The sequence below is a fragment of the Ursus maritimus genome, unplaced genomic scaffold (genome assembly GCF_017311325.1).
Source record: "Ursus maritimus isolate PB19 unplaced genomic scaffold, ASM1731132v1 scaffold_7, whole genome shotgun sequence".
NCBI lineage: Eukaryota > Metazoa > Chordata > Mammalia > Carnivora > Ursidae > Ursus > Ursus maritimus.
Genome location: NW_024426885.1, coordinates 54,006,137 through 54,028,784, shown reverse-complemented (window position 1 = coordinate 54,028,784; position 22,648 = coordinate 54,006,137). Strand labels below are relative to the sequence as shown.

At 57.3% G+C, this 22,648-nt stretch overlaps 1 protein-coding gene across 1 annotated transcript in view; it reads left to right on the top strand.

Annotated features, from left to right (window-relative positions):
• The window catches only part of UNC5B (unc-5 netrin receptor B), a 34,881-nt gene extending 22,728 nt beyond the window's left edge, over positions 1-12,153 (top strand). Inside the window, exons 13-19 of the mRNA XM_040623782.1 lie at positions 2,010-2,097; positions 3,328-3,496; positions 3,658-3,891; positions 5,803-5,952; positions 6,615-6,779; positions 7,556-7,737; positions 8,553-12,153. Coding sequence (XP_040479716.1) covers positions 2,010-2,097; positions 3,328-3,496; positions 3,658-3,891; positions 5,803-5,952; positions 6,615-6,779; positions 7,556-7,737; positions 8,553-8,718 — 1,154 coding nt within the window. The 3' untranslated portion in view covers positions 8,719-12,153. The remainder of the gene's footprint in view (positions 1-2,009; positions 2,098-3,327; positions 3,497-3,657; positions 3,892-5,802; positions 5,953-6,614; positions 6,780-7,555; positions 7,738-8,552) is intronic.
• Positions 12,154-22,648: the final 10,495 nt, after the last annotated feature.

Genomic DNA, 22,648 nt, shown 5'->3' with positions numbered 1-22,648 from the left:
CCCCCCCCCCCCCCCCCGCCCCAAGCATAGGTTGCAAGTTGAGCTCAGGACAGCTGCTTGCAGAGAGTTCTGGGAGCCGGGACCTCCGGCCTGAGGATGTGCTGAGGCTGCAGTGGGGCCCTGAGTTAACTTCCTGGCCGGGGCAGGACAGACGGAGCCACAGCCCTTGTCTCTTTCTCAGCAGTGAGCCATGAGTTCACTGTTGGGACTGACCACGAGTCATTCTGCCTGTCTTTCTGCACCGGGAGGGAAGCAAGGCAGGGGACTTGAGACCATTTTACTCGGCAGAGACTGAAGCGCAGAGCGGTTCAGGCTTGCCTGAGGTCCCCGGCCAGTCGTGGTGGTGCTCTGACTAGGACCTAGCATAGCACAGGTCTGTCCCGGCACCTGGGTCTCTGCCCCGGGACCTGGGTCTCACGCAGCCCTCCTGTGCCCGCAGTGCTGGAGGCCTCGGGGGACGTGGCGCTGTATGCGGGGCTCGTGGTGTCCGCCTTCGTCGTCGTGGGCGTCCTCATGGTGGTGGGGGTGGTGGTGTACCGCCGCCACTGCCGGGACTTCGACACGGACATCACCGACTCATCCGCCGCCCTCACTGGTGGCTTCCACCCCGTCAACTTCAAGACTGCGAGGCCCAGTAAGCACCGGGCATACCTCGGGTGGCAGATGCAGCCTGGGGCACCCAGAGGGGCATGGCAGCCAGCCAGACCGGCCAGACCAGAGCAGGGGTCCTGCTCCCTCTGGAGGTTTTTCTAGACTTTGCTGTGCAGATAACTGGATGAGTGTAGATCAGAGAGACGCTCTGGTGGACCCAGAGAAGAGGGAAGGAGTAGCTCAGGTGGTGAGTCCCCAAAGCTTCCTGCAGCGGATGGCCCTTGAGCCTTTGGCAGCTGGACATTTGAGTGGGATTTTGCAACAGAAGGGCCCCCGGCAGGAGCAGAGGGCAGGAGCCGGCCAGTGAGGCACAGCTGGGTCTAACCATAGCCCCAAACCCCGCAGACAACCCGCAGCTCCTGCACCCGTCCGCGCCTCCGGACCTCACGGCCAGTGCTGGCGTCTACCGCGGGCCCATGTATGCCCTGCAGGACTCAGCCGACAAGATCCCCATGACCAACTCACCTCTGCTGGACCCCTTGCCCAGTCTCAAGATCAAGGTCTACAACTCCGGCACCACCGGCTCTGCGCCAGGCCTGCCAGATGGGGCCGACCTGCTGGGGGTCCTGCCGGCCGGCACTTACTCGGGCGATTTCACCCGGGATGCCCACTTACTGCACCTGCACAGTGCCAGCCTCGGCTCCCAGCAGCTCCTGGGCCTGCCCCGTGACCCGGGGAGCAGCGTCAGCGGCACTTTTGGCTGCCTGGGGGGGAGGCTCAGCGTCCCCGGCACAGGTGGGCTCCCGCTCCGCTTGCCTCTCGGCCCGGCCTCCGCATGTCCCCCCTCCACCGACAGAAGATAGGACTTCCCAGTCCCACTTCTCAGATGGGAAACATGAGGCCCAGGGGGAGGAAGGACAATAAAATAGAAGATTTGGGGTCAGGCCTTTCTCTGCCCCACTAAGGCGGGTTCCGGAACCTTGGACTAGCCATTCTGTAAAGCTCACCTGCTAAGTGGGGGAGAATACCTCTTTGTAGTTCAACAGACCTACAGAGAACTACTGGGAGGGCGGGGCTGATCTCAGGTTGCAAAGCCGTGATGGTTTCCCAGTGTCACACTGATCTGGGGCTGGAGCTGGCATTGGGGCCTTCTGACTTGGAGTCTTTGCCATCTTTATACCCTGTCACAGTGCCAGCGGCCCCTGTGGTACCAGACAGACCCGCTGCTGTCAGTGGCCTGGGCTGTCTTGGTACCTAATTCCCAGAGCTTCTGTCTCCACCCCTTGCTGTTGACCCCCTGGCTCTCAGGAAACGTCTTTCTCCCCCCGACCTAAGCTAGGAGCCACCCACCCCTCACCCCTGTTCTAAGCTCTGAGACTTCCTCCGGCCCTTCCCTCCTGACCACCCTCTCCCTCTAGGGGTCAGTCTGCTGGTGCCCAGTGGAGCCATCCCCCAGGGCAAGTTCTATGAGCTGTACCTGCTTATCAACAAGGCAGAGAACACCCTGTGAGTAGAGAGACCTCAGTTCCAGCCTGGGCTGCCCCTCCTCTTCCTCTGCCTGCTACCTGTCCACCCTGGCTTCAGATATCACCACCCCCCACTCTGCACCTGATCCTAAGGCCAGAGGTAGTTCTCCAAGGAAGACATCGACAGACCTGATTACATTCACACTTAAAATGTACGAGACCAGCCGGACAAATCACGAAACTGAAGGGCAGTTGACGAAGTAGCTACATTATAACAAATATCTTTACTATGTAAAGAGGCTTTGAACAGTTCGCTACAAAACTGGTCAGAGGCTATGAAGTGATTCACACACTCTCTCTGAAGCACACGCCCTCACACACACACACACACCCTCACACACACGTGCCCTCACACGCCCTCACACACACACACGCCCTCACACACACGTGCCCTCACACGCCCTCACACACACACACGCCCTCACACACACGTGCCCTCACACGCCCTCACACACACGTACCCTCACACACACGTACCCTCACACACACACCCTCACACACACACGCCCTCACACACTCACACGCCCTCACACACACGCGCCCTCACACACACACACGCCCTCACACACACACACGCCCTCACACACACACACGCGCCCTCACACACACACGCGCCCTCACACACACATGCACCCTCACACACACACGCCCTCACACACACGCGCCCTCACACACACACATGCACCCTCACACACACGCGCCCTCACACACACGCGTGCCCTCACACACACAGGCCAGTAGATAAAGAAAAAACAGCCTAATTTGTAGTCAAAGAAATAGTAATTCAAACAGTCAGGAGATATTAGGAATGTTTTGCTTCTTGAATTTACAGATTTTTTTCAAACAGTAAAACCTTCATATTGACATAAGCGTGGGGACTCGGCCCCCCCATGACATGCTCTCGGGAGCCTAGACTGGTAGCAGCTTTCTAGAAAGTAGTTTAGAGCTCAGAACCTTTGAAACCGCGAACAAAGATATGGCTGTGAGAACTTCACCGTGTAACAGCAGAAACCTGAGAACGATCTTAAGGCCTATGCCATCCTTCTGCCTCTCCTTAACCCCTGACCTCTGGGAGCCCCCGGGGGTGGAGACCTGCCTTGGGCCACCCAGGAGCCAGGGTGGAGGCGGGAGCCCCACCCCCAGTCCCAGCCCTTGCCGAGCTTATGGCCTCCCCTCACTGCCTCCCCCCTGCCCTCTGCCCTCTCCCCAGCCCGCTTTCAGAAGGGACCCAGACAGTATTGAGCCCCTCGGTGACCTGTGGGCCCACGGGCCTCCTGTTGTGCCGCCCCGTCATCCTCACGGTACCCCACTGTGCTGAGGTCAGCGCCGGGGACTGGATCTTCCAGCTCAAGACCCAGGCCCACCAGGGTCACTGGGAGGTGAGGAGCTGAGGCTGGGGGGTGGGGGACCCACTCTCCGAAGCTGCTCTGGGAGGCCTCCGAAGCTGAAAACAAGCCCCTTTTCTCCTGGCCCCACCTGGGTGGACCTCTCCACAGCCTTGACTGTGACCTGTAGGCCTCCCCCTGCCGTCCCCCTGCAGGAGGTGGTGACTCTGGACGAGGAAACCCTGAACACGCCCTGCTACTGCCAGCTGGAGGCCAGGTCCTGCCACATCCTGTTGGACCAGCTGGGCACTTATGTGTTCACCGGCGAGTCGTACTCCCGCTCGGCGGTCAAGCGGCTCCAGCTGGCCATCTTCGCCCCCGCCCTCTGCACCTCCCTGGAGTATAGCCTCAGGGTCTACTGCCTGGAGGACACACCCGTAGCCCTGAAGGTAAGGCCGACCTTAGGTAGGCCACAGCGCTGGCACACGGGGGTGCGTCACCCCCAGCGGACCAGCTGCCTGCTGCCTTCCGGTACCTTTCACCCCAAAATCGTGGTACCCCTCTTCCACCATCAGCCCCGTGAATCGGTCATTCATTGCTCATTGAAATGGCATCAGAGAGGAATCAGGCACAGTTCTGCCCTCACCAAGCTCCTGGCTAGAAAAGGGAGAGAGATGGGGGCTCCCTGACGGAGGGCGAGGGGAGCACCCGACTGGGAGGGGGAGGGTCTCAGAAGGCGTCACAGCACAGTTAACCTTAGACCTATGCTCCAAAAGCCAAGCAGGGGTGCCAGGCAGAGAAGGCTGAAGGGCATTCCAGTTGGCAGAGCCGTTAACGCAAAAGCAGGTGGGTCGCTGCGTGTGACCGAAGCCTGCAGGGGCTGTGCAAATGTGACGGAGGGAGAGAGATGGGGCTGGAGAGGTGGACAGGGCTCAACTCCCCGACAGCCTTGGGAGCCGTATTCAGGAGTTTGGGATCGATCCAGTGGGTGGGGGCATAGAGGCGGTGGACACTGTTCACAGGCGCTCTTTTGAAAGCCCCTGTGTTCTGCTGCGGGAATGGGCGCGCAAGAGACAGGCCAGTTGGGAAGCTGCACCTGGGCCCTGGACACCAGGCAGTGACAGCAGTGAGGACAGGGGGTTGGCCACTGTGTTAACAGAATGGACAGAACCCAGTGACTGATGGGATAAAGGGGAGAGGGGAGGCATCAGGCTGACAGCCAGGTTCCGAGTATACGCAGAAGGACAGACGGTGCCCCTGAATGAGGGAGGGGTTGTGGCAGGTGCCAGTGGTTTGGGCAGGGGAGGCAGAAAGGCGAAGGGGTCAGATTTGGGCACGTAGAGCCTGATGGTGGCAGGCGTGGAGCCTGTGTTAGTAGCACCCGCCCCCCGCCCCCTGCCCCCAGCCTCCAAGTCCCTGTCCATTGCCTCCCCAGCCGTCCCCTGAGTTCCTAGGTCCTCAGGCTCATCCTGACACTGGAAGAGCACAGCCCCTTGGCCCCCTGTAAACCTCCTCCTCCTTCCTTCCATCCCTCTGTGAAGCCCCCGGGCCCTTTCCTGTAGCTTCAGGCCGCCCCCCACCCATGGTCTGTGGTCTCATCCAACTCCTGTCTCCCAGTCACTTGTGACTTGTCCCAAACTCCAGTTGGGGACCGAGGCAGCGTAGGTGGAAAGGCCTCATGGGAGAGTGGGTGTCTCTGCCGGGCTAGGCTGGCCTGAAATTCCAGAAGGCCCAGAATGGGTTGGAGGCTCGGAGAAATGCTCTCGCGGCCTGCATCCCTCAGCACTGGGGCACTGGCCAGGGTCCAGCTTTGGTCAGAGAGTGGAGGGGAGGTCAGGAGGGAAGCTGCCACATTTTGGCTTGATGGCATTCCTTATCTCTTCAGTCCCCATCTGTCCATCCATCCATCATCCATCCAGCTTGCTGCCCATCTATCTGTATACTCATTCACTCAGCAGTCCATCTGTCTGTCCAGCCATCCCCAAGCCTCCATTCATCTTTCCTTCCATCTGTCCTTCTATTTATATACCAATCCATTTGTATGTCCACCTACATGTCCATCTGTCTGTCTGTATTTATGCATCCATCTATCTGTTCGTCCATCTATCTGTCTAGTCATGTGCAAATCCAGTCATCTATCCGTATATCCATCAGCTGTCCACTCATGCATCCATTCACACGGTGTGTCTTCTCCGAGCACTTACCAAATGCCTGGCCCTGTGCTCCGCTGGGTGCCTGCCCTCAGTCCTACAGCCGGGCTCCCACTGCCCGCATGTGTCCCCAGACCCCCAGCTTGCAGCAGGAAGAACCCATGGGCCAAGTATGATGGGCTCCCCCTTCCCATGGCCCCCGGCCCCCAGGAGGTGCTGGAGCTGGAGCGGACGCTGGGCGGCTATCTCTTGGAGGAGCCCAAACCCCTGCTGTTTAAGGACAGTTACCACAACCTACGCCTCTCTCTGCACGACGTCCCCCACGCCCACTGGAGGAGCAAGCTGCTGGCCAAGTACCAGGTGAGGGCTGGGCCAGAGGAGCTGGGGGCATGAGGCTGGGGAAGCGGGAACATTTGAGGGGCTGTGCAGGGAAGACCAATGCCCCTTCCCAGGCCTTGGCCCCGTCTCCTTCCTCTAGCCTTGGCCCCGCCTCCCCGGGTCGCTGTCTCCCTCCCACCCCACTCTCCATGCACCCCGTCACCCTGAAGCCCATCCCCACGCTCGTGCCACTGGCGGCCGTACTCACCCCCACCCCTGCACGCACGCCCACACACAAATGTCTATACGCGTCATTTTCAGAGAGGACTTACCATCTCCAAGCGTGTTCATGCCCGGCAGACCGTGCAGAAGAATCTCGAATAGCCACAGCCCTGTGCCTGCCCCTGTCAGCACACCACCACTGAGTCTGCAAGGCTTCCAGGCCCAGACAAACACGCTCACGCTCACGCACACACACACGCATACACACGCGCACACACTCACGCATCCAGATTTGTGCTTTCTCCCCCCTGTGCTCGCTTTCTCAGCTGAAGGGCCCTTGACCAGCTCTTCTTCCTCTGCCCGTCCGAATGGAGAGGCCTGCACTGGCCCCTGAGAGGTCCCCGCACTCCCGAGGCTAGCCTCATTCCCCGAGGGCAGGGCAAGCTGGCCTCCCGTCCTTGACCCTGCCGCCCCTCCCGCAGGAGATCCCCTTCTGTCACATCTGGAGCGGCAGCCAGAAGGCCCTGCACTGCACCTTCACCCTGGAGAGGCACAGCCTGGCCGCCGCAGAGCTCACCTGCAAGATCTGTGTGCGGCAGGTGGAAGGGGAGGGCCAGATCTTCCAGCTGCACGCCACGCTGGCAGAGGTGAGGCCAGAGGCCAGACTCTCTGTGGGGCCGGGGCATGCGGTGTTCAGACCCCCGTGCTCCCCACTCAGCTGGGTGGGAATGCTGTCTCCCGTAAAGATACGTCCCCTTCACCCCCCAAGTCGGAGCTGGGACTCGGGCAGTTTTTGCTCAGAGCGCTTACCGAGCGGCAACATAGATGACCTCACTAAGTCAGAAAGTGGGGTTTTAGGGAGGACAGAGACCGTCGACCTTGGATGTGGTCAGCACTGGGCCAGGCCTGTGGTTCTCCCCGACTCTAAATCCAGATTGAGGCTTACAAAACCCAGGCCGCCCAGGACCACAGTGCTGGAACCTCCTTGCAGTGCGGTGTCAAGAGCACAGCTGTAGGCCTCCACCCAGCTCTGCCCCTAACTTGGCACGTGACCCTGGGCAAGTCACTTCCCCTTTCGAGACTTCATTTCCACACGTGTGGAAGTGGCTCTGGGCGGATTAAAGCGTGGCTGAGGCTCCTCGTGGCTCGGTAATCCTGAGAGGGCATCAGCGGGAGCCCGGGCGGGTGCGAGAGCACACTGCGCCCCGAGGCCTGGGCTTGCGCGTGCAGCCCTGGCCCTTGGAAGCTCACCTTCCGGGAGAGGAGGCCTCTGACTGAGTAGGTGGAGCCTTCCCCGAGCATGGGGGGTGACCGGAACCTCCGTGAGCTCACAGTCCCCGGGCAGGAAGGTTGGAGGGACAGATGCCAGTGCTGTGCAGCGGGGCGCCCCCTGCCCCTCTCACCTTGCCCCCTGCTCTTCCAGACGCCTGCCGGCTCCCTGGATGCCTTCTGCTCTGCCCCTGGCAGCATGGTCACCACCCAGCTGGGACCCTACGCCTTCAAGATTCCACTGTCCATCCGCCAGAAGATATGCAACAGCCTGGACGCCCCCAACTCTCGGGGCAACGACTGGCGGCTCTTGGCGCAGAAGCTCTCCATGGACAGGTGGGTGTTGGGCCGGGCCCGCCCCACCCCGGCCTCCCTTTGTCCCCAGGGCGCAGGTGGGGCAGGCAGCCCCACAGTCCGGGATCAGATCCTTCCATCTGCGGTAGGTCAGGAGCTCAGGCTCGGGTGTGCTAAATCCAAGAAGCCGAAGCCCATCCTTGAGGAGCGCCATGCTCAGGGCGCTGGCCCGTGGGAACCAGGGGAAGCTGGGACCCCCGCTGTGATCACCACTTACACCCCCGTGCCCAGGACAGAGCAGGTGTTCTGGAAATGTTTGCCGGTGACAGTATATTTTGGTGTCAAAGCCCTTCTGGAGAACTTAAAATGCTGGATAAATACCATGGCAACAATAGTCCTTATTATTACGTTATATTACTGAGAAGCCCTTTAATAAACCTGCAGTGAGCAGATGCCACGTACAGGACTAGAAACGGATGGGCTTTGCAAAGCGTCTAAGGCTTTGTTTCTACTCTCAGGAGAGTGTGGAGGGCAAGACCAAGCAGGGAACAGATGCGGGAGCAGGAAAGAATGGAAGGCTAGGTTTGGACAGCCTCTCCGGGGGCCAGTGTCTTTCAGTGGTGGTACCACCAGGGATGATGGCTGACAATGAGCAAGACAGTTTGGGTTTTAGAGAGGAGGAGCCCAAGGCTCAGAGAGGAGCAGTGGCTTGCCCAGGGCCACACAGCCCCCCAAGCAGAGGACCCAGGATTGTGGGACCACAGAGTCTTCCCACCTCCCGGTGCTCTCCATTTCCAAGCTCCCAGGAGGTGCTGGGTGTTTGGGGAGCCCGACGGCCTTCTCCTTCCCTCCGCCAGGTACCTGAATTACTTTGCCACCAAAGCGAGCCCCACAGGCGTGATCCTGGACCTCTGGGAAGCTCTGCAGCAGGACGACGGGGACCTCAACAGCCTGGCGAGTGCCTTGGAGGAGATGGGCAAGAGTGAGATGCTGGTGGCCATGGCCACTGATGGGGACTGCTGAGAGGCCCCGGAACCATGGGCTGGGAGGGCGGGCAGGAGACAGGCGCAGGGAGGCGCCGGGCAGCCTCATGAGAGGTGGTGCGGCCTCCACTGCCCCCCAGCTCACAGCCAGAGTCGCCCCCTCCTCCTCCCCTCGCCCCACTCCAGACCACAACCAGCCTTAGCAAATCCATGTACTCCGTTGTCCGGAGGACCCACCTCCTTCTTCACCCTCTGCTGTCCCTCCTGCCCTCAGATCTCTGTGCGGAAATCACCCTGAGGCCTCTGGAGGCAGCCCAGGGGGCCAGGAGGTGGCCCTCCCCACTCCGTCCACCCCACCTGCCACCGCCGCCCCGGGGGCTCTGGGTTATGTTTGTCTTAGTTTCGTCCTTCAGTTTCTCCCTCGGTTCCTGGTTTCTCCCTCCCCCCGAGCCCCCTTCTCCTTCCACACCATTTTCCTCTTTGAAGAGTCAAGTACAATTCAGACGAACTGCTTTCTCCTGTCCAAAGCAAAAAGGAAAAGGAAAGGAAGAAAGAAACTTCAGACCGCTAGTCAGGCTCCAAGAAGAAAAAGAGCAACACCAAAACCACAAGGGAAAAGAAAAACCCAGTTTCTTAGGAAACGCACATGATTTATTATCCAGATATTTGGATAAGTCCTTTTTAAGAAAAAAAAAAAAAGAAAATGAAAAACAACACAGAAAAAATAGAAAACTCTTTTCTTGAGTGTGGATGAGTGTGGGCTTGCTCGTGGTTCTGGCCAGGAGTGAGCGTGTGTGCGTGTGTGTGCGTGTGTGAGAGAGAGATTATCAGGGAGAGAGACAGAACAGGGACACCTTGCTGCTAAAGATTCCATCTTAGATTAAGTCCTACAAGGCCTCAGTTTCCCCAGTTGTACAGGGTCAAATGGGGTTTTAGCTATGGTACCATATTTCCCTCTAAAATCTTAAGCAGGTGCTGAGTCTATAAAGCCAAGGAGCCCTGAGGTTTGGAGTGGGCTGGCTCCTCCCACCCACCACCTCCCCAGGCAGGGCTCCCACAGGCTCCCCAGGCTCCTCAGGAGTCCAGGTTAAGAGGCCCTGGGGTAGAAAGTGTGGGCAGGCCAGGCCAGCTGGGAGCCAGGGACAGTGTTTCCCGTGTCCCTGTCTGGTAGCTCCTGGGGAAGGGAGCGGGACCCAGAAGTGGGGCCTAAGCAGAGAACGAAGTGGGGTGGGGGAAGACAGAGTCTCCTCTGGACACTTCTCTCCTTCACCCCAGGGTGGGACCAGCCCGGTCATCCCTCCACCTAGCAGCGCCTAGACTAGAGGGGCGGGAGCGCATTGGCGTTCTGTTAATGCCCAGGAATCCAGAAACTGGTCTTCTCCAGCCTCAGTTGGCTGGGAGCTTCATCTATAAAACAGAAGGGATGTGGTTTGAAGAATGTCGGCAGTCAGCCTTTCCAGTCCAGGAGGCAGGGAGGTGGGTGCCTGGCTGTGTGCTACACCCCTCCTCCCCCAGTGGAGGAGAACCTGGGGAGGCCTGTTTTCCCAGCTCTGACCTCTACCGGCACCTCCCTCAGCCTGGTTCTCAGCCTCCCCCTGCAGTCTGGGGGGTCTTGAAGCGAGCTTTAACAGGCAGGGCTGCCAGAGTGGACGGGCTGGTACCCCCTGGCCAGCCTGCTCCGGGAAGCTCCACGGGGCCATCAGATCAAGGTCTCTTTCTGACTGGCTGACAATGGCTGGGACAAAGTTCTTACAGCTGGCACAGAGGCCTCACCACAGGCCTCTCTCTCCTCCTTGGCACCCAGGGCAAAGCCAGTGCCAGCTCCCCCCGCCCCCAAAGCTCTGTGCGGGCGCTAACCCCAGGGCTTGCCCCAGCGGGTCCATGAGCAGCTACTGGGACCAGCCTGGGCATATCCTGCCCTTTGAAAAGCCTGGTCTCCTGGGAGGAAAGCAGGTTTTGGGGCTCCAGTCCCAGCCGGTGTCCCCAGCCTACCCTTCCCTGCCGTGGACTCTGGGGCTTATGGGGGTTCTCACCACCTACCGACCCCCCTGGGGGGTAGCTTAGCCACAGGCAGACAGAGTCCTGCTTGGTTTGAGAGAGGATTTCTTCTCTCAGGGCTGCTGAAGGGGCCAGGCCTGCATTCGGGGCGGGGCAACGACAGCTCTGGATCCCAGTGCCTGAGTGGCGTGCCTCAAAGGCAGCGAGCCTTCCCTGCCAAGGGTGCCCGTCTGCTGTGGGCTCCGCGTCCCTGATGCGTCCTAGCCTGAGCTGTGCGGGCCTGTGTGACAGCAGCCTGACCAGTGCCACAGGGGCTTTCCCGGTGCCCTCCCCATCCGTCTCTAAAAGACCCCCGGGCAGCCTGGAGTCCGAAGACCAGATGTGCCATTAAACTGTTGTGTGACCTCAGGCATAGGACTGCCCTCTCTGGGCCTCATCTCCTTTTCATACCTGCAGCTGCTGTCTGACTCCCTTTGGGTTCTGACACATGGTCGTTCTAGGGGCCTAGTGGGAACCCTAGTGGGTGGAGGTCGGCTGCCATCTGCCGTGCCCCTCCTCCCCACCCCACCTGCTCAGCACCCAGGATGGGAGCTCTTGGTGGATGAGGCCAGACCAGCCACCAACGTGCCATTTCTCAGCTGATTTCCAGAAATTGTGTACCAGGGCCTGGAGCACAGAACCAATTGGCTGGAGCCTCCTGGGAGGGTTCAAACTGTCTGGCTTTATAAGAAACGCCTGGAAAAGGTGTGCTGGCTCCATCCACCAGTCCTCTCCTGAGGCTACCGTGGCTGTGTCCCCACACTGCCTGCCTGAGGGAGGTCAGGATTTCTCCTCTTATTCCGACCTAAGCGGCCGCCACCCGTGGCCCATGTGCCCCACGAGAGGCAGATCAGGGGCCCCCAAGGGTCTTGCAGGGGCCTCGCGCTGGTGTTTGTGTCTCTCTCATCACTGGGGTGTGCTTGCACGTGCATGTGTGTGTGCGTGCCCCATGTGTGCGTGCTTTTGTCTCCAGGCACAACAGGGTGCCCCCCCAGGAACATGTCCCCACCTGGGTGTGCGTGTGTGACCTCTTTGAATCCACAGGGTCAGTCGGTGTATCTTCTACGTGCCTCTCCTCTGCCTTCTCTCGCAGAGACCAGGGGTCCTCCTGCGGGTGTGGGGGCCTCTCCATCTCCTGGATGACCCAGGACCCTCTGGTCCTCTGTCCCCAGCAACCAGGCAGCTGAGCCAGGTCCCTTAGTATGCCCTCTGAGGGAAGGTGACCAGGACTTTGGGTGCAGGGAGCAGCTCTGCTGGGGGCAAAGGGCTGGGCCCCCTGCCTGGGCCATGGACATGGTTACGTGTCCCAGGGCTGCGGGGACGGTCCCATCCCACCGCTGTTTAGTCTGTAAACTTCAACCTGTACATACGGTTTAGCATTCCTATTGTAACAAAATTAATTTTTACAAAATAAATTATATTTCCTAGTCTAATAAAAGATTCCAGTTGTATTCTGTTGTCTTCTTGACTGTCTATCAGCAACTCGGATGACCTTCTTGCTTTTCCCAAAATTCCATGGGTTTGGGAAAGGGGTGATCACTGTCAGAGCTCTGTGAGCTCCTGGAAACCATCAAGCCCAACTGCTTCATTGTACAGAAGGGAAACCCGGCCCAGAGAGAGATAAGGACTTCTCTGTGGTCACACAGCAAGGTAGAGCCCGTGCTGGGTCTGGATCCCAATCCCTGCTCCCCAGGCGGCACCCTCAAGGCAAAAGCATTCATGGAATTCAGGGCTCAGTCATTTGAGCCTGCTGTGGGCTAAGTGATACGTGGACATGAAGCCCCCAGCATCCCTTTCTGTCTACAAGAAATGCAGAGGGGCGGAGGCTGAGAGGTCGGTTTAGAGCACTCACCTGGGACATAATGGTGCCTGTAGAAAGGGATTGATGGGTGGGCGGGGATCAGGTGACTTTGGAGCCAGGGCCGCTATGCATGGTTCGGCAGGTGACACACTGGACAAGAGTATCATTTCCAAATATCTAAAGGGGAGAGTGGAGCCATTCCCACAGATGGTTGATCTGTGTATTTACTATGAGATGTTTCCAGCAGATGGCAGTAAAGGTCCTGTTGTAATAAAACCAACATATTGCTGTGAATTTTTCCACAGATGGAAATACCTTGAAGGGGCGTTTTTTTCTACTTCGCACAAAAGGGGTCATATGACTGGCAGGGTCCTGTTAGCTGGTCGTCAGGCCTCCCTATGTGAACTGAGTCTAGTCCCAGCAGTTTCAAGCTTGTGGTGCCTGCTTCATGGTGGATGCTGTGATCTCTGAAGTTTGGGGTGAAAGTACCCTCTGGTCTCATAGGTGGACACTCGCAGTGTCCGTCGGCACATGAAGGGCTCTGAGAAGTCCCGCAAGAAGCTGGTCTCTTCACATTAATTCAGGGTGTCCCCCCACCGTGTATTTGGCCATAGACCCCTTTCTAACCTTTCCATGCCCTGAAGTATGAGGTACTTATAGGCACCGCCAGCTCTGACTTTCAGGGAGCTGTGGCTCTGGGTGTGTGCCAGGTGTCCCCCGGCTGTCGCACGAGGGGTAGGGAGCACATGTGGGCTAGGTCCTCTGGGAGCTTATGGCCCAGCGGGGCAGGCAGGATCGTCAGCACACACTCGCACACGCATGCACACAGACCCACTGCTCTGACTGTCACCATTCCCCGGAGACCCAGGGTACCCAGAGCATTCATTTGTCGGGGGGGGGGGCGTAGGAAGGGAAGGGAGGTATAGCCTGAGGTGGGGCAGCAGTGCAGGGAAGGGGTGGGCAGAGTCAGGTGTGGGATGGCTATTTCCTACAAGTAGTCCCTACAAGCAAGCAGATTGTCTAGGGTCCCCCCAGGAATCAAGGTACCCATTTAAACCCCTCCCCCTCTGCCTACTACATACAGGACGGCCTCTCCTTGCCACCTACCCCTTGTTGGGTGCCAAGAGTTCTGGCCTGGGGAGCAGGGACCTGGGTTCTAGTTCTGATGCTGTGCACGTCACTGTCCCTCCCTGGGCCGCAGTTTCCCTATCCATGAAATGGGGGCCTTCGACCTCCCAGTCTGTAAGTTCCCTCTGGCTGATGTAGTTCTGTAATCCGGGGTCCTGCTTCTAGGCAGGGGTGTGACGGCCTCACCCGGTGGGCCCTCTTCCATCACAGTCCCGGGGTGGGTGAGGAAAAACCAGAGGCCGGCAGAAGGTGGGCTGGTTCCGACCCTACAACCAAGCGTGGCCCGAAAAGGTGCCCTAGAGCAGGGCAGTGATGTGACGAAGCTGTCACAGCCCACAGACTTCAGGCCACCAGCTGCCGCCCTCCACCACTAGGGGCCGTAAGAAAAAAATTTTTTAAATTAAAAGAAAAAAGAAAAGAAAACCCATTCCAATCCCAGCCTCGGGCATGAGATCTCACACACAGGAAGGAAGACCTTGTCGAGTTCCGCTTAGCAAATTTGTCAAAACTCTTGCCCGTTTTAATTCAAAATAGGATACACGCCTATGGCTTAAAAAAAATGTTTAAGGAACAAAAGAAAAGGTTGGGAAGTCAATGCCCTTCCTTCTTCTGTCTCACGGCCGGCCGTCCCCTGCTCCCTGCCTGTCCCCAGTCCACCCCACCCAGAGGCAGTTGGTTCATTTTGTATGTATCCTCCCAGGAAGATCTGTGCAAATACAAACATATATTTGTACATGTAAATATTTAAATATAATGGATCTGATTCAAGAGTCTCAACCCCTTGAGGTATAAACATGAAATAGTTTTATTTTTCCAATAACTGCTCGGAAATTCGTTTTGCCAACACTGTGTTTCCCACAGGATAACAGGCTCCCTTAATGATGTCCCCGTGGAGGTCCCTAACTTGTCCCTCCCTCACTGTCAGTAAGACGGTCTCTATCTCATTTTGGTCGCTAAGGCCCAACCCATCCATCTTGGAACTCCATTGTCCCGTTTACCTAAAGCCCTCGGAGTGCCCACGATAGGCCGCTGGGGGCTGCGGCTGCCGGCTCTCCCTGCCCCTTCCCTTCACCGCCTCCACCAGCCTCTCTCCCCTGCCAGCAGCCGGGCCCCTTCCTCAGCCCTACATGGGAAAAGTTGCCATCCAACCCATTGCTTTGCCCTGGGCACAGGCAGTCCCACACCAAGAGCCCAGCCTTCCTAGCCCTTGGTCCTGGAGAACTGGGTGACGGTCCTCAACAGGAAGTTGTGTCTCCCGTAATCCCTGCCCTGGATTCAGCGGCCCAGGGACCGGAGGAGCTCGAGATGAGGAGCTCCACAGGCCTGCCTTTTCCAGACACCAGCTGGGGCGGGGGGTGGGGTCCCATGGCTCATCCAGCACACCGTGTCTGTCGGTCAGTCCTGGGCACAGGGGCGAGGCGGCACACTGCCCTCCGAGCCCGTGGCCTAACCGGGAGACAGAGGCATCAGTGGACAAGGGGGCCATGGAAGCTCAGAGAAGCCACTGACTGAGCTGGGCATCGAGAAAGGCTTTCTGCAACAGTGGTATTTTAAAGATTTTATTTATGTATTTGAGAGAGCGAGCACGCTGGAGAGCACAAGCAGGGTGGGGGGCAGGGGGAGAGAGAGAGAAGCAGGCTCCCCGCTGAGCAGGGAAACCAACATGGGGCTCCATCCCAGAACCCCGAGATCGTGACCTGAGCCAAAGGCAGGTGCTTTGACTGAGCCACCCAGGCGCCCCAGGAACAGATTTTTAGAACACTGGGGTTGGTTTCCCTGAGCCATTGTTTCTCAATTGTGCATTTTGGGGGAGATGCTTTTAGGCAAAAGTTTGCAGCAACCTTCTTTTATGAAACTTCTTGCTAAGAGAAGACACTGATGTCCCTTTAGCAGGTAATGGGCCAGATGTCAAGGCCGCTGTCTGCCCCAGGGGCCGAAATGGTCTCGGGGCGTCTCTGGGTGTGTGTATGCATGTGGGGGTGGGAGCTGGTGACCTCTCAGGGACCCCGACCCAGGACATGGCGGTAATCCTGGGGAGGGGGCCACCGGTGAGTCCGTGCTGTTCCCGCGGCCACGAGGGCCTGACCCAGCCCAGGCCTCATGCCCGTAGCTTGAATCTACCCACCCCAGCTCCTCGGCCTAGAAAGCTTCCCCAGGGAGAGGGTCTGGAATACCTGGACATTCAATCAATATTTATTGATCTGATCCGTAGATGCGCCTGGCATAGGGGGTGCGGGGCAATAAATCATGCCCGGACGTGCCCCCTAGCAGCTCACTGCAGAATAAAAAGTGAGTTCCCACAGTTTACCAGGACTGAGAGGCAGCTAGCCTGGGTCTGGCCCCAGCTCGGTACAAGCACGAAGAAGGGAGGGGGTCATTCTGGCCAGCCTGCCTTGGAAGGTAATGGTGTCTGGGCAGGTGGGGATTGCGGTGGAGGACTGGGTCCAAGGAACCACCAGATGGCAGGAACTGTACAGTGACAGGTAAGGAGGTGAGAAAGCTCATAGCAAAGGGATCGAAGGATCAGTTTGGGAGTCTGGGAAGGACAGAGGGGCCATGCTGACCCCACTGCCATAGGCCACCCGCTCCAGGTTCATGCAGATCTGTTCCTCGGCCTTGGAGTCAGCCTCAGGGCTTCGTCTGTAGGCCTGGGTCAAAAGCAAGTATCTCCAGGGTCCAGGCTGCTCATCATACAAATAAGAGAAGCAGCCTTATCAACACTTCACAAAGAAACGTGCCCTCTTGGCTGGGTCTTGAAACATACAATGTCTTAGCATATTGCTTGCTCACCACTTTTGTCAGCAGTGTGGATCTCTACTTGAATGGAGCTGGAGGATAAATGTTCCATCAGATGGCCTCTCACGTTTGGCCTCAGCACGCTAGGGAGTGATGGGGAGCAGTGGAGACTGTAGTTAACTGGAGACCACACAGCCCCCTGGAGGGGAAGGCCCTCACTACTGGCTCAAACTGATGATTGCCAGGCAGGAGTGAGTGCCCAGGACTGCTCTATCCTTCTGCTTTTAGAAACCAGAAATCAGGATTCAGATTTGTATGTGAAATCATTCCATCTGGCTAATTGTGGGCCCTATGTTTTTGAAGCACAGGGTCTAATAAGACCCACCTGGTCTGGGATCTACTGGGCAGGGCTGGGCTTCAGAAAGGCGTTGAAGCAGGGGAGGGGTAGGCTCAGAGTGCTCTGGTTCAGGGGTTTGCTGACCGGGGCAGCCCTGAGCCCCTGGCTCTCTCTACTGACCGCCGAGAGACCCTGCGGGCCACTTTGCAGGGGTGGCATCTGAAGGACAGTGGTGCTTGCCTCGGCAGCCCTCCCGCAGCCCTCCGTGGGATGGTGAGCTCAGCCCATCCTCTTCCCAGGAGCTTCTCCACTGCCTGCTGAAACCCAGGGCAGGGCTTAGCTGAGGCCTTGGGGTCCCCGCAATTCCCCTACCCCCAGGTCGCCAGGGACAGACACCCAGTGTGCAGATCAGTAAATATCGTGATTACCAAGGGGGTTATAGTGGGCAGAGGCTGTCCCCGAGAACTGCAGGGGTTCACTGGGATCCATTTCACTGACTTTTAGGATGGCAGAGGTGGGGGGGTCCTTGGCCATCATCTCCCACATTTCACCTGATGCCAGAATTCCCTCCACAATAGCCCAGACTTGGGCCTGTCCAGAGGCCACTTGACTGCCTCCAGACACGGTGAGCTTGCTACTTCCTGAAAGAGTCATAATAAATGGCATTTACTGATGGCTTACTTATTTTCACTGTAGGGGCTAATTTCACCCTCAGCAATCACTAGGAATATGTCTAAGTCATCTTCCCTGACAGCTTTTCAAAGATTTGGAAACAGATCCCATGCTCCACCCTAGAGCAGTTCCTCCTCCGTGCAAATGCTGCCAGGTCCTCACAAGGCACAGCTCCGCAACCACAAGGCCTTTTGTGCTCCCTCCGGTCCCTGGTGGCCTGCCTCTGTCCCTTTGACTCCCAGGGGGGAGTTCTGGCGGGCTGACCGGCCCGGATGGCGGAGGCATAGAGCCATCAACAACTGGGAGGTCTGAACCCCCTCTGGCTCCAGATCCCATCCCCTCCCTAGGATAGAGGGGGCACTGCCCTGTTGTCACTGGAGAGACAAAACCCAAAGCTGATGGGGCAGATTTCGTGTTGAGAAATGAGGATGTTCCTCCAGGAGGCAGGAGGCAAGACCATGTCGGGATGGTTGTGTCCAGGGCTTTGGGGCAATTGGAGGAGGAAGCTGGTCATAGTTCTCAGCGAGAGCAGGAGCCGAGACATGCCGCGGACCTGCTGGAGGCTGAAGGCCCATCTCAGATTGGTAACCATGAATCCGGAGCGGAGTCACCTGCTGGCTGGGGGCTTGCTCCACGAGGCTCATCTGCTCAGATGTAGGTGGGTACATCCACGCTTGGCCAGCGGGGCCGCCAGGAGACGGGAGACATGGGAGTTTGGGGGATTGCTGAGATGTTACTGCAATAATGGATCATGGGATCTAAGCTGAGGCAGGGTGGAGGGCAAGATGCCCGATGCATGGAGGGGGGACAGAGGGGTCAAGGGCTGGAATCTCCAGAAGGTGCAGAACTTTCCCAAAGGGAGCCGTGGGACACAGAAGGAGAGATGGCTAGAGTCGGAGGGTGGATTTGAACTGGTGATGTGAGAGCAGAGAATGAAGCTCAGCGGTTATGGATGAGTCCTTGTCTCCCGGGCCCCACGCCCCGGGCTGGGGGGCCCAGTAAGCCCCTGACGGCAGAAAGTGCAGCCTCACCAAGCCAGCCAGTACCTGCAGTGACAGAGCATGGCCACAAGATGGCCTGCCAACCCCGTGCCTGGAGGCCCAGCCGCCTGGCAGACTCCATGGGCAGCTGGCTACCTGAATAAGCGGTTCTTCTGTTGCTGAAGCACCTTCGGGTCAGCAGGCTTTGGGTAAGCCCAGGAGCTTGTGTGACCGCCCCCTTGGATGATGTCCCCGACGGGGCTCTGGAGGCAGTGAGGTGTCAATTTGAGTCTTGGCCACTTAGTAGCTGTGTGACTCTGAGCAAGAAACTAACCTCTCTGAACCCCAGGGTCCTCATATGCAAAATGAGGCTAACCTGCGTATCTACCTCATGGAGCGTACATTGGACTCGAGGAGGTGGTCCCTGCAGGAGAGAGGTGGGGGGCAGCCAGCACAGAGCTCTGTGAAGATCCCCCTTCCCCGCCAGGCAGCAGTCCTGCTTACCGGACTCCTACTCTCTGCAAGAATTGCTCCACGTTGAGGTCCCTTGAAAACATCCGCCCAGCCCTGGGAGGCCAAGTGCAGCAAGAGCGACACCCGACCGCCCCTCTCCCCATCAGGAACAGCATCTGGGAAGGTCTTCGGCCTCTTGGTTCTTGTCATTTCATCGTGGACAGCGCCTGTTTTGTCAGCTGTACTTAGAGCGTACAGGACCAGAGCATCTTGGGAAATCTGGCTGCTCGTCCGATCTGCGATCTGCACAAGCGAAATGGAGCAGCCAGCTTGCTGAGCAAACGGAGATTCAAGACCAGTCTTCCGCCTTCCCCCGCTCCCCCGCCCCACAACCACACGGGGGCTCCAAATCCTCCAAAACAGTGCCCAGACCCCCACCGCTTGCTCCTCCTGCCCACCCCTTTCCCACCTTTCAGGTAAGGTCCAGGTGTCCTGGGCTGGGTGTTTCAAACTGCACTGACTTGGGTTAGGGAGCCAGGGCTGGGAGCCAGGATGGTTCAAGGCCTAGAAAGGGTTAAGATGCCAAATGCAACCCCTGCAAACATGGATCTGTTTTCTTTCTTAGGCTGGAGAACTCAGGCAGATACTGGAGCCGGGTGGCCCCAGGCTCTATTGCCCTGCCTGTGATCAGCGGTCCCCAAGGTCACCTCTCTACCCCTGGTGGGGTCTGTTCTCCTCTATGCAAACCCTTACAGAATGCTGTTCCATGGAATGGCATGCTGTGGCCTGCAGGGTGGTGAGCACAGCCCCAGACTGGCTCTCAGGGCCATCCCAGTCCTGAACTTTCTCACAGCTTCGCATCCCTCCTTCCCCGACATGTCACTGCTCTCCCCTCTGCCTTCGCTTCAGCCCTCTGCTCCTTCCGGAAGGTCCTCCCTGCTGTCCTCCATGGGCCACAAGCATACTGAAGATTCAGCTCCAAGGTCACTTCTCCTGAGAAACCCTCTGTAGAGGGTACTTTTAGGCCACAGGCTTGAGCAATGGAAACGTGAGTGGGGTAGAAGGGCCCACAGTGACCCCCCAGCTGACTGCAAACAGGCTCATTAGGAGACCCACCTGGAAATAGCCAGAGGCCCTAGCTGACCGGTGGACTATTTAGAACCGGGCACAGGTACCAAAAAGGGGAAAATTCCATACGTTCCGGCCCCTCCTCTCTTCCCCCCTTAACTGCAGCCCCCCTACCACTGCCTCCTAGCGGACAGTCTCTTCTCTACTGTCCTGCCTGTCACTCCCTTGCAGTGCAGTCAATAAACTTCTATCTCCTTCGTTCTGCCTTGGGTGAATTCTTTCATCAGATTAGGCTGCCCCCATACCCTTTTCTCCCCCATCTCACTTCTTACCCTACCCACCCCCAGGCCCTTAGGAGGGGCACGTGGTGGAGCAGAAAACACGTGCCACCTTTGGAGTCAGACAAACCTGGGGGCAAATACAGGCTCCACCATCCTGTGACCTTGGGCCAACTACTTAATTTTACAAGCCTGGGACTTGCACCCTGTGAAATAGGGCTGACGAGGCTGTGAGGCACAGGGAGGGGGGGCAGGTGAGCCCAGTCCTTGCTGACTCCCGGCACCTGCCCATCCATGCCCGCCACCGCACCGTGCACACCCCTGCAGGGCTTCCAACGCTGGCCTGCCTCCCCAGGGAGGAGGGAGGTGCAAGCTCCTCCAGAGCAAGACCCCAGCACTCCGTACCATTGGGCCTCTGCCCAGTTTTCACTCTCAACACTTACGACGCCAAACGTGTGCGATTTTCCCCACCATCAATCCTCCCTCTCTCCAGGGTCCTGCAACTTGGTTCAATTCTGACACGAACTACCTGGAGCTGGCATCAGTCCCATAAGACTGTCCCCACTTCAGACGCCAGTCACACGTATGGGCTGCCCAGGGTATCCAAACTTCCATCCAACTTGGCTACGAAGTCTGGGGTTCCTACAACGCCCCACCTTCAGTTTCAATAATGTGTTAGAAGGGCTTACAGAGCTCAGGAAAACACCTAACTTACTATCACCGATTTCTTATAAAGAATACAGATGAACAGGGTCCAAGGTCCCCAGCAAAGGAGCTTCTGTCCCCATGGAGTTGCGGGGCACCACCCTCCCGGTAAGTGGGAGTGTTCCCCAACTCAGAAGCTCTCTGAACCCCATGATTTAGGGGTTTCTATGGAGGCACATGGGCATGAGTAAGGAACTCGGTGGTCACTGTGATGAAGTCAATCTCCAGATCCTCTTCTCCCAAGAGGGCGGGGGTGGGGGGGAGGTCGTGGTGCTGAAAATCCCAACCTCTAAATCTGTGGTTGCTTCTTCCGGCACAACCCTCCTCCATCCTGAAACTATCTAGGGGCCCAGCAAGAGTCACCTGATTAGCATAAACCCTGGTGTGGTGGAAAGGGGGTTATTATAAACAAACAAACAAACAAAACGCTCCTAGTGATGAGGGAGCAGAAGGCTAGCTGAAGACAACGCAGAAACTGCTCCCCCTCCCCTCCCACTCCTGGGTGGGACCTGTGGGACATTCTTCGGGAATCTCCCAACTGTCTTAATGTTAATACCTTGCTAGAGGGGAAAACAACCTTAACTTGACAAAGGCAAGACCTCTGGTATCTTGTAGGTCCTCTTTAGCATATGAAAGTTCTTTTGAAACCTCCTTTTTCCTTAGGTCCCCCAACTCCCGAGTATATAAGCAGCCACCCCTCAAACCCTGGGTGCCACAGCTCTTTCTGCCCACTGGTCCTGTCCCCATGCTTTAATAAACCACCATTGTGCACCAAAGACATCTCAAGAATTCTTTCGGTCGTCGGCTCTGGACCTCACCCTACTGGACCTCGCCTATATTCCAAAACCACCTCTATTACCCAGAAAATTCCAAGGGTTTCAGAAGCTCTCATGTCCGGAACTGGATACAGACCGATGTTAATAACAAAATTCAACCAAGTGAATTTCAGGATCTAATTGGCTTTATTAAATGATTCATGGACCGGACAGCCCCCATCTAGCAAGCAGAGAGGCACTCCGAGGCACTGTACAAAATGGGAGGTTTTTTTATAGATGGAGGGTGGGGGCAAGAAAGTTTTTAGGAAAAAAAAAAGGGGGGGGGATCATTCCGGTGGAGGCTGTCTGCCAGGGAAAAAGCAAGATACCTTATCACGTGGATTGCCTTATCTTCCGTTGGGGGTGGGGTGGGATGGAGAGGACCCCAGGTGACAGATTCATCCGTGCTGCTGGAGAGAAATATTTCCTGACTGACCAGTTAAGGCCACATTTCTGGGGGAGATTGAAACTGCATTTAGTTTGGGTATTAAGTCCCCGTTTGGGAACTCACTCTAAATGACTATTTGGGGCCTGCGGTTTTCTTTAACACTATATATATATATATAGTGTTATATATGTGTATATTTGTATATGTATGAATATATACACACACATATATACATATAAACATGTATACATACATATATATTTTTTAGATTTTTATTTTAGAGAGTGCGCGTGGGAAGGCGGGGGGGAGCAGAGGGAGAGGGAGGGGGAAATAATCTCCAGCAGACTTCCCGCTGAGGGCAGAGGCTAGTGCCTGGCTCTAACCCAGGACCCTGAGATCACATCTGAGCTGAAATCAAGAGTCCGATGCTGAACCAACGAAGGCACCCCGGCGCCCCCTAAACATGTATTTACATGACGACATCGCAGGTCCTCACTGCATGCCCCACACAGCAGGTGTGTTGAATGAGGGAAGCGCAGTGTTCTGAGCCTCGCTTGCCCTAAGAGCACCTA